General features: G+C 33.9%; 1 protein-coding gene across 2 annotated transcripts; it reads right to left on the bottom strand.

The window, feature by feature from the left end:
- Positions 1 to 2,173: 2,173 nt before the first annotated feature.
- LOC106064572 (tryptophan--tRNA ligase, mitochondrial-like) lies at positions 2,174 to 13,523 on the bottom strand. Of its 2 annotated transcripts, none has more exons than XM_013223165.2 (7): positions 13,369 to 13,523; positions 10,026 to 10,219; positions 9,776 to 9,857; positions 9,171 to 9,251; positions 8,857 to 8,939; positions 8,521 to 8,639; positions 2,174 to 2,664 (listed from the first exon to the last, which is right to left on the bottom strand). In XM_013223165.2, the coding sequence occupies exons 1-7, from the start codon at positions 13,432 to 13,434 to the stop codon at positions 2,210 to 2,212; spliced, it is 1,080 nt and encodes a 359-aa protein (XP_013078619.2). In that variant the 5' UTR covers positions 13,435 to 13,523; the 3' UTR covers positions 2,174 to 2,209. The 2 variants fall into 2 exon arrangements, with proteins under 2 accessions (XP_013078619.2, XP_013078620.2); XM_013223166.2 differs by having other exon boundaries at positions 10,026 to 10,215; positions 13,369 to 13,486.
- Positions 13,524 to 13,633: the final 110 nt, after the last annotated feature.

The raw sequence follows: 13,633 nt of genomic DNA, 5'->3' as shown, positions 1-13,633 counted from the left end.
CTTTATTTCGAGGATCTTGTTAGCTTTTTTATAGATGTTTGTCTCAAACAACTGCCCAAAAGGGGTTTGTTTTTTGCCAATGATTTTACCAGCAGCATTTAGGATTCTATAAAGTTTATTTTTAATGCTCAGAATGCCATACCAGGCAGTGATATTGAAGCTTAAAATATTGCAGATATGAGCGTGATAAAACATAGCCAAGGCCTTTTCACTAATATTAAATGAGGACAGTTTTCTCAGTAATCTTTGCTGATATAATCAGTATTTGCAGTAAAATTTAGTTTATTGTCTAGGATAGTTCCAAGGTATTTAAAGGTTTGCACTATTTCAATAGTCTCTCCAGCTACAGAAACAATATCATTTTCCTTCTTTTCCCTACGAAAATTATCATTTCTTAGTTTTTTTTTACATTTAATAATAAAAAATTATCTTTACAGTATTTTTCAATGTGTTCTATTTCTCTGAAATACTCATTTACGTCTGAGAGCAGGGCAAGAAGAGCTGCATCATCATCGAATTTTGTGAAGGAGCAGATTGAAAATCATTGGTGCACAAAATGTACCACAATGGCGATGTCACAGCCCCCTGGGGCGCCCCTGTGTTAACCATGCGTGCATTTGATATAACATTGTTTGCCCTAACCCTCTGAGATCTCTGGGTCAAAAATTCATTAGCCCATAATGTTAGTATCAAACCAGCTCTAAAAATAACAAAACAAATTACTGTCCATCTAGTTATGGTCTGATAATGCTGTATTAAAACAAACATTGTCTTGAGCAGACATGTTTTTAAACAACTGCCCTGATGGATGAATTTAACACAACCTTCAATTCTTATATCCAGTTCTGTGAAAATATGATTATATGCAAGAAGAAAATTAGAATATTCATACCATTGTCAGTCTGGGTGTTTCAAGGTCATTCATCATCACCAAGAAGTACATAGGAGCCTAATTCATCCAGCACTGGTTGTGTGTGCATTTTTTGTGCGTAGCCTAATTCATCCAGCACTGGTTGTGTGTGCATTTTTTGTGCCTAGCCTAATTCATCCAGCACTGGTTGTGTGTGCATTTTTTGTGCGTGAGTATATATTGTTTGTATCTATATTGTTATTCTAAGCCTGCAGTAATAATGTAGAAGTGGACAATTGTAGTCAAACCTAATTTAAATTTGTTTGGACCAATAAAGCATGAACAGGTTCTTTCATGTAAGAATATATATATATATATCCCAAACAGAAAATGTCATTTTAAGTGTTTTTTTTTTGTTTAAAGTTTAATGTTGATTTTATATTATGGTATTGGCTTCAAAACAAAAAAATGCATAGCTTACGTAGGTGGAAGAAAGCAAGTTTTCTAAAAGTGTCTAGGAACTTTTTGAACAAATACAGTTTATAAAGCTTTTTAACACATGCATATTTTTTTTACAAAGCTTAGGTAAAAGTTTGTACACATTATTTCTCCTACACCCAATCTCTCGGATTAAGCTGAAATTTTGCACAATTATTTCTTTTACTTTCCAACAAAGAATAAAAAAAAAAAATTAACCAATTAGTTAATCAACTATTGGTAATTATTTTCTTTGTATTTCGAACAAGGGAAAGAAATTTTAATTGACTGATAAAGTAATTAAAGATGATTTAGTCCCCTTTATTGTTTGTAGAAAAAAACTTAGTAAATAACTATAAAACCTGTTTTCATGTGGTTACCATATTGTCTTAGCCCTTAAGTTCAAATCAAAGTCCCTAATTTTTTCTTTCATAAATACATTTAAAAAGTGCTCATCCAGATATCCCCTTCTTCCCAACTGGTCCAGACAAGTGAAAGAAACAGTTTTTTTTATGTTTTTCCTATTCATGCTTTCATTCATGTTTGTTTGTTCTTGTTCAAAAAAATGTTTTGTTGCTTTTCTTTTTTGAAATGTCAATTTTTTTTAATGAATGCAAATAGTAATTATTAGACAGTGTAAAAATAAATTGAGAACCATTCTAGTTCTTAATTTTAAAAAGAGTGATGAGCAAAATATTTCTATAAATAGTGACTTTAAACTATATTTTCAGATAATCTCAACTGTATTCATCTTAATCAATTAATTAATGTTCTATCATTAGCTCATAGACATATATCAAATACATTGAAATAACTTATGAAAACAAAAATAATAAGGAATGAACATTTAACAGTAACAAAGAACTTTATTTAGAATACAGTTTACCTAAGTCCAACATACTGCCTAACATCTTTAATAGTATTTTCAGCTATTGTTGAAGCTTTTTCTGATCCTTTTCTTAAAACATCTAATAAGTAACCCTTATCAGCCTGGAGTCTCAATATTTCTTTTCTGATTGGTGAAAATTTTTCAATGATGACTTCTGCAAGTCTTTCTTTATACAAGCTGGTGTCTTCTGCTTGCAGAAATGACTCCTCCACTACTTCATCATGGCTCAAATCTGTCAAGGCCACATGAATGTCTATTAAGTTGGAAACACCTGGACGATTGTCAGGGTCATAAGATATTTGTGAGATAAAGTCTGTAACTGCTTTCTTCACTTTCACTTTGATGACATCTGGAGAATCTGTTAAATCAATTCTGCTCTTATCATTGGGTTCAGATTTGCTCATTTTGCTTGTTGGGTTGCGTAAACTTTTGATCCTTCCAACATCACCTAAAGATAGAAACGGTGGTCATAGTGTAAGAAACATTTTTTTAAAATACACTTGAAAGTCTTCTTGTATTCTAATTACTGTACAGTTAAAAAGGGTTCCAAAGGACTGTCAATGCCGGGGGTGAAAGTGGGGATAAGCACCCACTTTCCAAGAAATGCTCCCATGGCTTGCGTCTCTAAATGCCTCTGACAGTCAAATCCAGCTCCTGGCCTTCACGTGTGATTTTCTCAAAAATCCGGCGGAACCTGTTCTTACAAACAGACAGGAGAAGGGATGAAAGGCGGAACACTGGCGCCTCAAAACCAGTTTAGCTTCGTGTTGATGGGGCACGTCAGCCTAAATAACGCAACCCATCTAGGAGAAGGAAAACTCTGACTCCAAACCTCCACTCTGTGGCGATACTCCCCCGTGTGGGTATCGGGGCTTGGAAATGACCAAGAGAAATAAATAACCCCACTGCCTTTCCACTTGCATTTCACTAAGTGAATAATAGTGGACCTTCCCCCCCTCTAGGTGCTTTTTGACAGAGGTCTGGATTGCACTACACCAGACGGAGGTCCTTGTCTCACTACATTCTAATACTAGACATAAACCCAACATGAAGTGTTTTTTTTCTAAATCTGGTGAATGTGATATCGTGAAGGGGCCTGGATCCAGGATGTGATGATTCCACAGAGCATACCCAGGGCACAGTCCACTTTAAGCTTTCTACTCAGAAAAGTTCAATTTGGAGAGCTCTATGGATGGCGGAGAAAGGACCATTGGCCAACCCCACCTTGTCCCATGGATATTCCGGTTACAGTCTTCAGACCTAGATGTTTCCTTTTGTGTCAGTATTGGAGAAAATTGCCAAGACCGAAAACTCCCTTAAAATGCGGGGACTATATATTTATATATTTAAAAAAAGCCTGAGGAAACACCCAGCCTACACTAAATGCCAAGGAATTTAATGAAAAATCCACACGAGCTCAGACGTCGCCTCGTAAAATGTCTGCGCATGGCAGTTTCTTCCAGGACTGCCTGTGATAAGTCAGCTACTGGAAATAAAAAACAGACTAGCAGCAAACACCTTCTAAACCTTTTGCAACTCAACATCTTAGGCCTACAAAACAAGACAACAGAACTCCAACACATACTCAAGAAGCATGATATACACATAGCGCTATTGCAAGAAACACTACTGCCCAAGAAAAAAATAAACATCACAGGCTACACACAGTACAGATGCCTTTGCACCAAATGCCAGGGAATTATGACCCTCATAAGAAATGAGACACAAGCCACAGTAAAACAAATACAGAACAATACAGACATCGACACGCAGGAAATACTTCTTTTGAGAGGAGGAACAAAGTACACCATCAAAAACTACTATTGCCCACCATCATCAACAGCAGAAATAGACATACAACTACCACACTACACAAGGACAATAATAGCTGGGGACTTCAATGCACACACACCTTCCCTAGGCTACCCACACTACAACAAGCGTGGCAAAGAAATAGAGGATGTAACAAATGCCTCTAACCTACAACTTCTGCAAAACAAAACTACACCTCCAACTTTCCTCCACAGAGCACACAACACAACTAGCAGACCTGACCTAACTTTTATCTCTACAGACATTACCGACTCTTCTAAAATAACAGTACTTGAAGACATAGGTAGTGACCACAGGCCTATACTCCTCAATATTGGAACGCCAGGTAGATACCAATCCAACAAAACAACTAGATGGAACTATAAAAAAAGCTAACTGGGCAGCTTTTTCACAAGAAACAGACACAAGACTATCAAGCATAATTGAGACAGACGTCAATTCAACCTACACAACTATAGTCTCCAACATCTTACAAGCAGCAAAAAAATACATCCCTCGAGGCCAAGTTAAGAAATACAAACCTTTTTGGACACCTGAATTAGATAAATTAGTAAAAGAAAGAAACATGGCCAGGAAGACTATAGAAAAAAATCCTACTAGAGAGAACAAGACAACGTACAACAAATTGACAGGGCTTATAAGATACAAAATTAAAACAGAAAAAAAGAAAAAGTGGACCACAACATGCGAACAACTAGATCTAAACAAGGATGGTCGAAAGGCCTGGACCCTTCTGCGCCGGCTAGCAGGAAAGAAACAAATAACAAACCCCCAACCTATAAAAGACACTGACGACATCATAACAGAAAACCTTAAAAAGGCTGAAACCTTCAATAAATATTTTGCCAACATTAACAAGTCAAAGCCAAGAAAACAACTGGACCAGGCCTTCAGTAATATCTTAAAGAAAGAAGAAAAAGCTGTCAGATCTTTGACACTCCCTTCACTCTACATGTGCTCAATACTGCCCTAAAAAGCCTCAAGTCAAGAAAATCCCCTGGACCCGATAAAATAACAAATGAAATGATTCGGGGACTAGGACCACAGGCCCAAAACTGTATACTTAACTTTATCAACCATACATGGAAAACTGAAGACACACCACAAGAATGGAGAACCGCAAACATAATACCCATTTTAAAGAAAAATAAACCACCTGGAGACCCAAAAAGTTATAGACCAATATCTCTAACATCCAACATTGGCAAAATGGCAGAAAAAATGATCAATAACCGACTTTATTGGTGGCTAGAAAGTACTTGCTCACTCCACAATGCACAAGCTGGCTTCAGGAAAGCAAGTAGAACAGAAGACCACCTCTTTCGTTTTATCCAGGACACAGTAGAAGGGTTTCATGAAAACAAGCACACTACAGCAGTATTTATAGATTTGCAGCAAGCCTATGATAGAGTGTGGAGAAAAGGTCTATTTTTGAAGATGAAAAAAATGGGCATCCATGGAAAAATGTACAGCTGGATCAGAGCATTCTTAAAAAACAGAACCATCCAAACCCGATTCGAAGGTGCCATCTCTAGTAAAAAAAGTTTGGAAGAAGGACTACCACAAGGTTCAGCCCTTAGCTGCACTCTTTCTAATCTTCATGAATGACCTCCCGGACCTCATTTCGGTCAATAAGGCACTTTATGCAGACGACCTTTTAATTTGGACTACAGAGAAATATCCAGTGCTGACTAGATCCAAACTAAATAGAGCCCTCACAACTATCTCCACATATTCAAAATTATGGAAAATGGAAATAAACAAAGAAAAGTCAGTTTATTCAATCTTTAGCCACAGCAACAAAACAGCAAAAAGAAACTACATCCTAAAAATAGACTCTCAGCCAATAAATAAAGAAGAAAATCCAACATATCTTGGTGTAAAACTAGACCAAAGACTGTCTCTAAAACACTTTATGGCAGATTTAAAAGAAAAGGCATCACAAAGATTAAACATAATAAAACACCTAGCAGGAACATCCTGGGGAGCTGAAAAGAAAACCTTAAGACAGTTATACACTGGATATGTCAGATCTGTAATGGATAACTGTCTCTCCATACAAGTAGCTGCCAACAAAACATATCAATCATCATTAGATACAATCCAAAACCAAGCCTTGCGGTTAATTAGTGGAGGTATGAGAACTACTCCCACAGCAGCCTGTGAAATAGACTCCAATATTGAACCTCTTAAGTTAAGGCGCAACAGAGCAGCATTAGAAGCTATTGAGAGATACAGAAGGTTGGAGGATGATCATCCAAATAAATTACTAACACAGAGAAATAGGAAAAACAACCAAAAAAAGCAAAGGACTCTGATCCAACTTACTGACGAACTAGCCCTAAAACACCACCTACCCAACAACAGAGAAAAAATTACCAGGTTTTTGAACATTACACCCGGACTAAACTACAAACAACCAACCATCAAAACACATTTACTAAATAACACCTTAACAAAAGAATCAAATCCACTGGAGCTCAAAGTAGGCACGCTTGAAACAATCAAAAGCTATCAAAAAACAGCTATCCATATTTATACAGACGGATCGGCTTTCAAAGCTACCATCAATGCTGGTCTTGGTGCCTTCCTGGTCTTCCCTAAAAATAAACACTTTGAGATAAGCGCACCCTGTGGTGATTACTGCTCAAACTTCCAAGCCGAAATTGAGGCAATTACCATAGCACTTCAGACAGTGGAAAACAAATTATATGAAGGAGTGCAACCACCATCAGATATTGTTGTCTTTACAGACTCCCAATCTACTCTGCAAGCACTTAACAGCAGCACCTCAAACAGCCCAAGAGAGTTGACAACACTCATTGTGATAATCCACCAGATGATATCAAAATTAAATATCAATATTACACTACAGTGGATCCCTGGACACATTGGCATCATGGGAAATGAAAAGGCAGATAAGCTATCAAAGGCAGGTACATCTATGGAACAACCAGATAGACCTCACCCTAAGGTCAATGTTAGTCAACAATCACAAAGAGGAGTGGCTCAACCAATGGGCATCAGGAAACACAGGCAGAGCCATGTACAGAGAAATGACTACGCCTAACAAACTGGACAGTATTAACTTCCTCCCCCGCAAAGAACAATCTACAATCTTCCAACTAAGAACAGGACACACACCACTATTAAATTACCACCTGAACAAAATAAACTCCACACAACTACCCCTTTGCAGACATTGCGCCCACCCCTTTGAAACCGTAAACCATATCCTCTTTGAATGCCCCTCCCTAATCCATCTTAGGCAGACCCTTCTTCCACTACAGCCCAACATAACCAACACCCTGTACGGCAGTGCTGAACAACTGAAGAAAACAGCACACTTTTTTTCCTTGGCACAGTCTGCAAAAGAGCTCACAGCTCAGCAGCAATAAAGCTGGCTAGAAGAAGAAGAAGAAGAAGTACAGTTAAAAAAACTGTCTTATGATGAAAGACACAAATCTTAATACTAATACTGTACAAAAATATTTCCTCAAACTTCAACAAACTAGTTGCAAGTTGCAAAGATTGATGAGACCATTTAAATAATGTATTGATATAGTCTGTTTAATGTTGTTATGCACTATATAATATGATATTTTAAATGTATATATAACTTTATATCAACTCAGCTAATGAAAGACATTTACAGCAATAGATTGATTTGTACATTTTAGATCTTTATCTTAAAAACTGTACAAGATTAATTTATATTAAATACTGGTACTGGTTTTTGACACACAAACAAAGTCAAAGAAATTCTAAAGGCATTAGAACATCATTACATTGTTATCTTAGATGGGAAAAGGCTTTATAACGTTTAAAATTTATATCTTTGTTAATATTTTCATCATTTCTTGTATAACAAACATCATAATTCTGAAGTTTTGCATATAGTTGGAGATAATTTACAATTATGAGTCAACTAAGACTAAGATAACCACAGACAGGTGTGAGGCTTAATCAGCACCATTAGGCAGTTAGTCAATTGAACAACCAAAGCATATGCAAAAGACGACCCAAATTTTTTTAAAGAACAAAAGATACATTTCCCACTGTGAAAGTTACTTTTTCCAATTGTCAATATGTTACCCTCTAGTCACTAAACTAAGATTTTACTATGAAAAATTTCACTGTGGTCTTAAAAGAATGAAGCTTCCAAATTTTGATGATCCTAATAGTTTTGTAAACTAAAGACAAAAATATATATAAAGAAAAACTATTGCAATGGCATGCTGTTAGGCAATTCAAATTTCCAGTACAGCTGTGAACCCTTAAATTAAATGAATGTTGTTACTACTACTGATGATCATCTTTTTATGTTCTGTCATAACCTGGAACATCTGTAATATATGGTTTACATGTTTGATCCGTTATACACAAATAATGACCAACTAAAAAGGGATAAAGTAATAAAGTAACAAAAAACATTTTAAATAAATGTCAATAAAAAATGTGTACAAAATACCTAGTAAAATTGTACATTCTGGAAACAATACACCACGTAGACGGTTGAAAGAACGAGAAAGGTCTCTTGTCAGTTCTAAATGTTGGGTTTGGTCTTCACCAACAGGAACAAGTGTTGATCTGTGGGGGTCAAGTACAAGACAAACAAAATAGGTCAAAAATGAATCACTAACAATGCCTATTAGATGAATGGCTGAATGAGATCAGACAATTCTTCTTGTCAAAGTAAAAATAATGAACTATTAGTATTAAAATAATTACATATTTACATACAATTAAAATTACTACAAAACATCAACACACAATGGTAGCAAATAATGATGATTAATGCTCATACTTATACAACATGATATCAGCTGCCTGTAATATTGGATAAGTTAGTAATCCAACACTTGGCTCTTTGATTTTACTTTGCTTTTCCTAAAATAATAACATTGCTAAAATAAGCACAATGAAATTCATATGACAGATGGATTGTTATGTTCTTCCATCTAAGTTATGTATTTGTAAATTTAGTTTTATTTATTATACTTAAAATAAAAACAACATCACTATGGGATCAATATGGGGTGGTGATTTAACAAACTTTGAACAAGTTTTATTGTTTAAATGACAATATGTTAAGGTTTTGTGAACATTTTTTTTTCCTACCTTCCACTGGGCTAATTTTTGTATACGTGGTATGGTACAAATGCAAGACAGAATCCATGCCAGCTCTGTGTGATATGGAACCTACACAATTGTAAATAATGAAAACAAGCAATGAAGTTTATGATTTAAACTAATGAACAAGTAAAGTTGTAGACAATAACAATATTGTGAAGCTGAAACAGTTAAAAGTGATAGCTTCAAAATGAAACAGGAAATAGCAGCACAAAAAAACTAAACTTGGGAAGGGCAAGAAAATAATAAGGGAATAAAAAGATCCAATCAGGCTAGAAATTAGGATCTTGTTTTGTTTATAGATTTTATGCCTATTGTCCAATTTGCAATAAGTGTTTACTAATAGATAAGCATGCTTTAAAAAAAATACTTATGATAAATATAGTCTAAATAAAATGTTTCAAAAAATTCTAAATAAAATGTTTTAAAACGTGAACATATAATAAAAAATTTAACTTTATATAACTTTATGTAAGAAAACTGTAAGTAAACAAAAAAGTACATGTTTGCCGATACATTAAAAAAAAAAAACTTTACTATATCTCTCTCTATATATAAATATTTTTAAAAGTTTATTTTTAATCTATATTTACCATTGACTGTTGAAAGATGATAGTTTTACTTGTATCAATACCACAACCAAGCAAACAGGCAGTCATGTCTATAATGTTTTGTCTGTGAATTAATTTCATCTCATTTAGTTCAAGTACAGTATACATTTATGAAGTATATTTTTAAATTTAAGTTATTACTGGTACTTTGGAAAAATGCAAAAGTAGTCAAAACTTTATTTTAAAAAAATAGTCCAAAAAACTTATGATAACTAACTATTAACATATTAACCTTAATTCTTGTTGCTGTTGAGGAACTGTGATAGAATGAAGATCTACAATGCTTAGTAACATACTGCCTGAATATCTGTTTTGAAGCATCAACCAGTTTGAGATGGCACCAACATAATTTCCTAAATGTGGAATACCTGTTGGCTGTATACCAGAAAATACTTTTGGCTCACAGGTTGCCCATTCCGAAGCTGCCTAACAAATAAGTACAATGAGAATGTAGATTCAGAATTGAGTAATAACCTAACCAATATGAGTTTAAGAGCTGTGTATATCTGCCTTATTTTCCCCTCACCCCTTGGACCAGTTTTTACATTTGATAAGAACCTCACCCAAGCTTCTTTTTATTAGACCCCCATATTGCATAGAAAAATGATCATAGGCAAAGATCATCCAAGACAGGAAATGACCAGCAAAATGTGAACCATGATTCACACCATTCTGTCAATGGCAGCAGTTATGTATGTCAGCCAGTCAATTCAAAACAGACAATACTTATAGTAGGCTGCTGTCCAAGGCTGCCATTAACATACAGTGACCGGTCATTTCGTCCCCTGGCCATTTCATCCCCAATTAAATATTTTTCTTTTTTCATTGTTTAATTGTGCTGTTAAGGCTTTGACTTTAAGCCCTCATTTTATCTAATATATACATATGATTATGTAGAATGCTTTTTAATATTTTTTGATATGTTACTAATGCATTTATAGTGTTTCCTCTTCCACTTTGCATTCTTGATGAGAAGTCTTATAATATATTGTAAATCTGGGTGTGTACAGAGCTATAGCACTTCTATTGGATGTGGGGGATGTAATATTATAATATTATCCTGCGCATAACGTAATGATCAAAGGCCAAGGTTTGGTGGAAGAAGTGAAAATCATTTGAGAGATAGAAGTGTGATTAGAATAATTATGACCATGCCGCTCATAACTTATTAGAGGCCAAGTAGTGGAAATCTTTTGAGAGATAGAAGTGCAATTAGAATAATTAACTTATCATCAAAAGCCAAGGTGTGGTGGAAGTACGACCATGTTTCACTTTATTTAATTTTTTAATCGCTCTTTCTTGAAATAGGTTGCATCATTTTTAGCCTTGAAATAAGGTTTTTTTTTTTTTTTCTAATAAAGGCTGACTTCACCCATCCTCAGGATATCATGTCGCCTATAATTTTTACAAAATGAATCGATGGATTGCCTTATTCTGTACTTACAATCGATAGCCTATCTTTCTTATTGATGTAGATGAACACAAAAACACTTTTAAATTACCTCTCTATTTATACATGTTAAATTTTAAATTTTTATAGTTTTTAATTTTAATTTTATTCTTATCTAATATGTTACACTTTTTGTCATTTAAATAAAAAACGAATATATTAAATATTGCTCATTTCATGATTTTTACAATAACTATTTGTTAGATAAAATGATGAGATGATGAAAATAACAGGGGATGAAATACCAGGGGATCACTGCCTTGTTATTCCTGGTACTTCCTCTTGTGGTTATGAAGCATGAAGCCTTAACCCTTATTCTGAAGAAGCAGTATAACATTAAGATTTTTTGCTTGCGCCTCATTTGGTAGATTTCAAGTCAAGATCAAGATTGGTCACACTCACACTACTCGTCATAGAAACTGAGAGAGGGCTCAACAAATAAACAAAGCTGAAGGACTACAGTGCCATGCATAGAGTCATAGAGTACACTATAATCAATAATGTCTGAGTATAAGTAGTATAAGTCTAGAGTCTAAGTCCTTCCCTCACTTTTAAGTTGACTTTGGGCTTGAAATAATTAACTGGATCTAGAGTAGTTTATGCTATTCGGACACCTATAGGCCCAAATTTGAAAGTTTGACTTCGACAGCGCATTATTTTACAATGGTTTGACATAGACAAGAAAATGATGTATCAAAATCTTCTTTAGTTGAAGGAGAATAAGGATGACTACTTATATTTGTTCCTCTAACCTATATTTGTTATTATATTTATAAGGTCAAAGAGGCCGTGTGTTTTCATTTAATTCGGACACATTTGACCCACATTATTTGATTCCGGACACCATAATTTATTTCGGACAGTCTCTATATTTAGGCATCAATAAACTCAGATTTTAATTCTATATTAACATTACTTAAATTTTAAGATCCCCAGGCATAGCCCCTCACATGAAATCATTACGATGTTTTCAAACTATGCATAAATACGAACCCAAAAAATAAAAATATGAACACACTTATTCTACCAAAATTAGATCACTGGGATAGTGATTTCTGCACCGACTTTAAGACTTATTTTATGTTTGTTTATTTTATGTGTGTTGAATGTTTGTGTTTTTTTTTTTGTTTATTAATTTAATAAATTTCTAATACAGATGATCTTTCGTAATATAGTAGGCCCCTACAGGTTATGATAGCCATTCTTGCCTAACTGAATCCTCTATATTCTCTCTATATAAATCTAGATCTATCTAGTAGGCCTAGATCTAAGCATTTAACTTCATTCAATGTACCAAGCTCACTCCAAACATTTGCCCATTTATTCTCTATTAAAAAAAAACAACAACAAACGAACAAATATAATATAAGATCATTTTTATTGATGTCCAAAACTGTCTGTCCGAAATAAATTTTGGTATGAAAATCGTAATTTAATTCGGAAACCGTATTAATTTTTTTTTTTATGGAATTAGAAAACTTGGCTTATGAATCAAATAAATTAGCTCCAAAAACAGAATAAATATTGCCGGGCTCATTAGTATAGACTTAGCCAATCAAAAAAAAATATAGTCTTAACTATAGGAAGAGGTAAAGTCGTCCGGGTAACATAGGAAAAAACAACCTGACTATCACATTTGAAATTCGTTTTTCTTACATAAAAAGACAGCTAAATGAAAGGAAATTGGGTCAGAATCATTGGAAAATGGACAAGCACATTATACAGCGCGCTAGTTTTATAATACATATTAAAATAATTATTTAATGACCACAAAAAACAGTAAATGTCCGAATTCATGTAATGTCCGAATTAAATAAACTACTATAAATCTAGCTTTAGAATTAGATCTATCAACTAATCTAGAATCTAGATTAGATCTAGACTCAATCTAGAAACTTAAATAAAGTATAATAAAATCATATGATATAATAATAATAAGAATAATCAATACAAAGTCACTGAAAGTGTAACAAACTTTTAACAAAGTTACAAAGTGTAACAATGTAACAAACTTAAAGCCCTTCACTTCAATATTTTACATAATAAATTGAGATTTATTATTATTCTATTTATGATATTAAATATTATGATATTCAAATATTAAATTTGACTTTGTTCTGCAAACCTGGGAACAATAGTTTTTCCTAAAATGACGTTTTAAAAATAAACGAGAATATCTTTTAAGTATCATCTCAACACTTCTGGTCTAAAGCTGAAAAGATAATGTGCGAAAACTGAAAATGACTTTGAAACGAAAAAAAGTTCTTGTAATTTATCACTGATCTATATATAGATATATCTAACTCGAACTAGAAATTATCGTAGGTCTGTTAGATCTAATACATCTTGTTTTTTTTCTGAGTTTAAATGTAGACTCATTTTGTGTAGAA

Source organism: Biomphalaria glabrata, chromosome 6, assembly GCF_947242115.1.
Source record: "Biomphalaria glabrata chromosome 6, xgBioGlab47.1, whole genome shotgun sequence".
Taxonomy (NCBI): Eukaryota; Metazoa; Mollusca; class Gastropoda; family Planorbidae; genus Biomphalaria; species Biomphalaria glabrata.
This window is presented reverse-complemented; position numbering and strand designations above follow the sequence as displayed.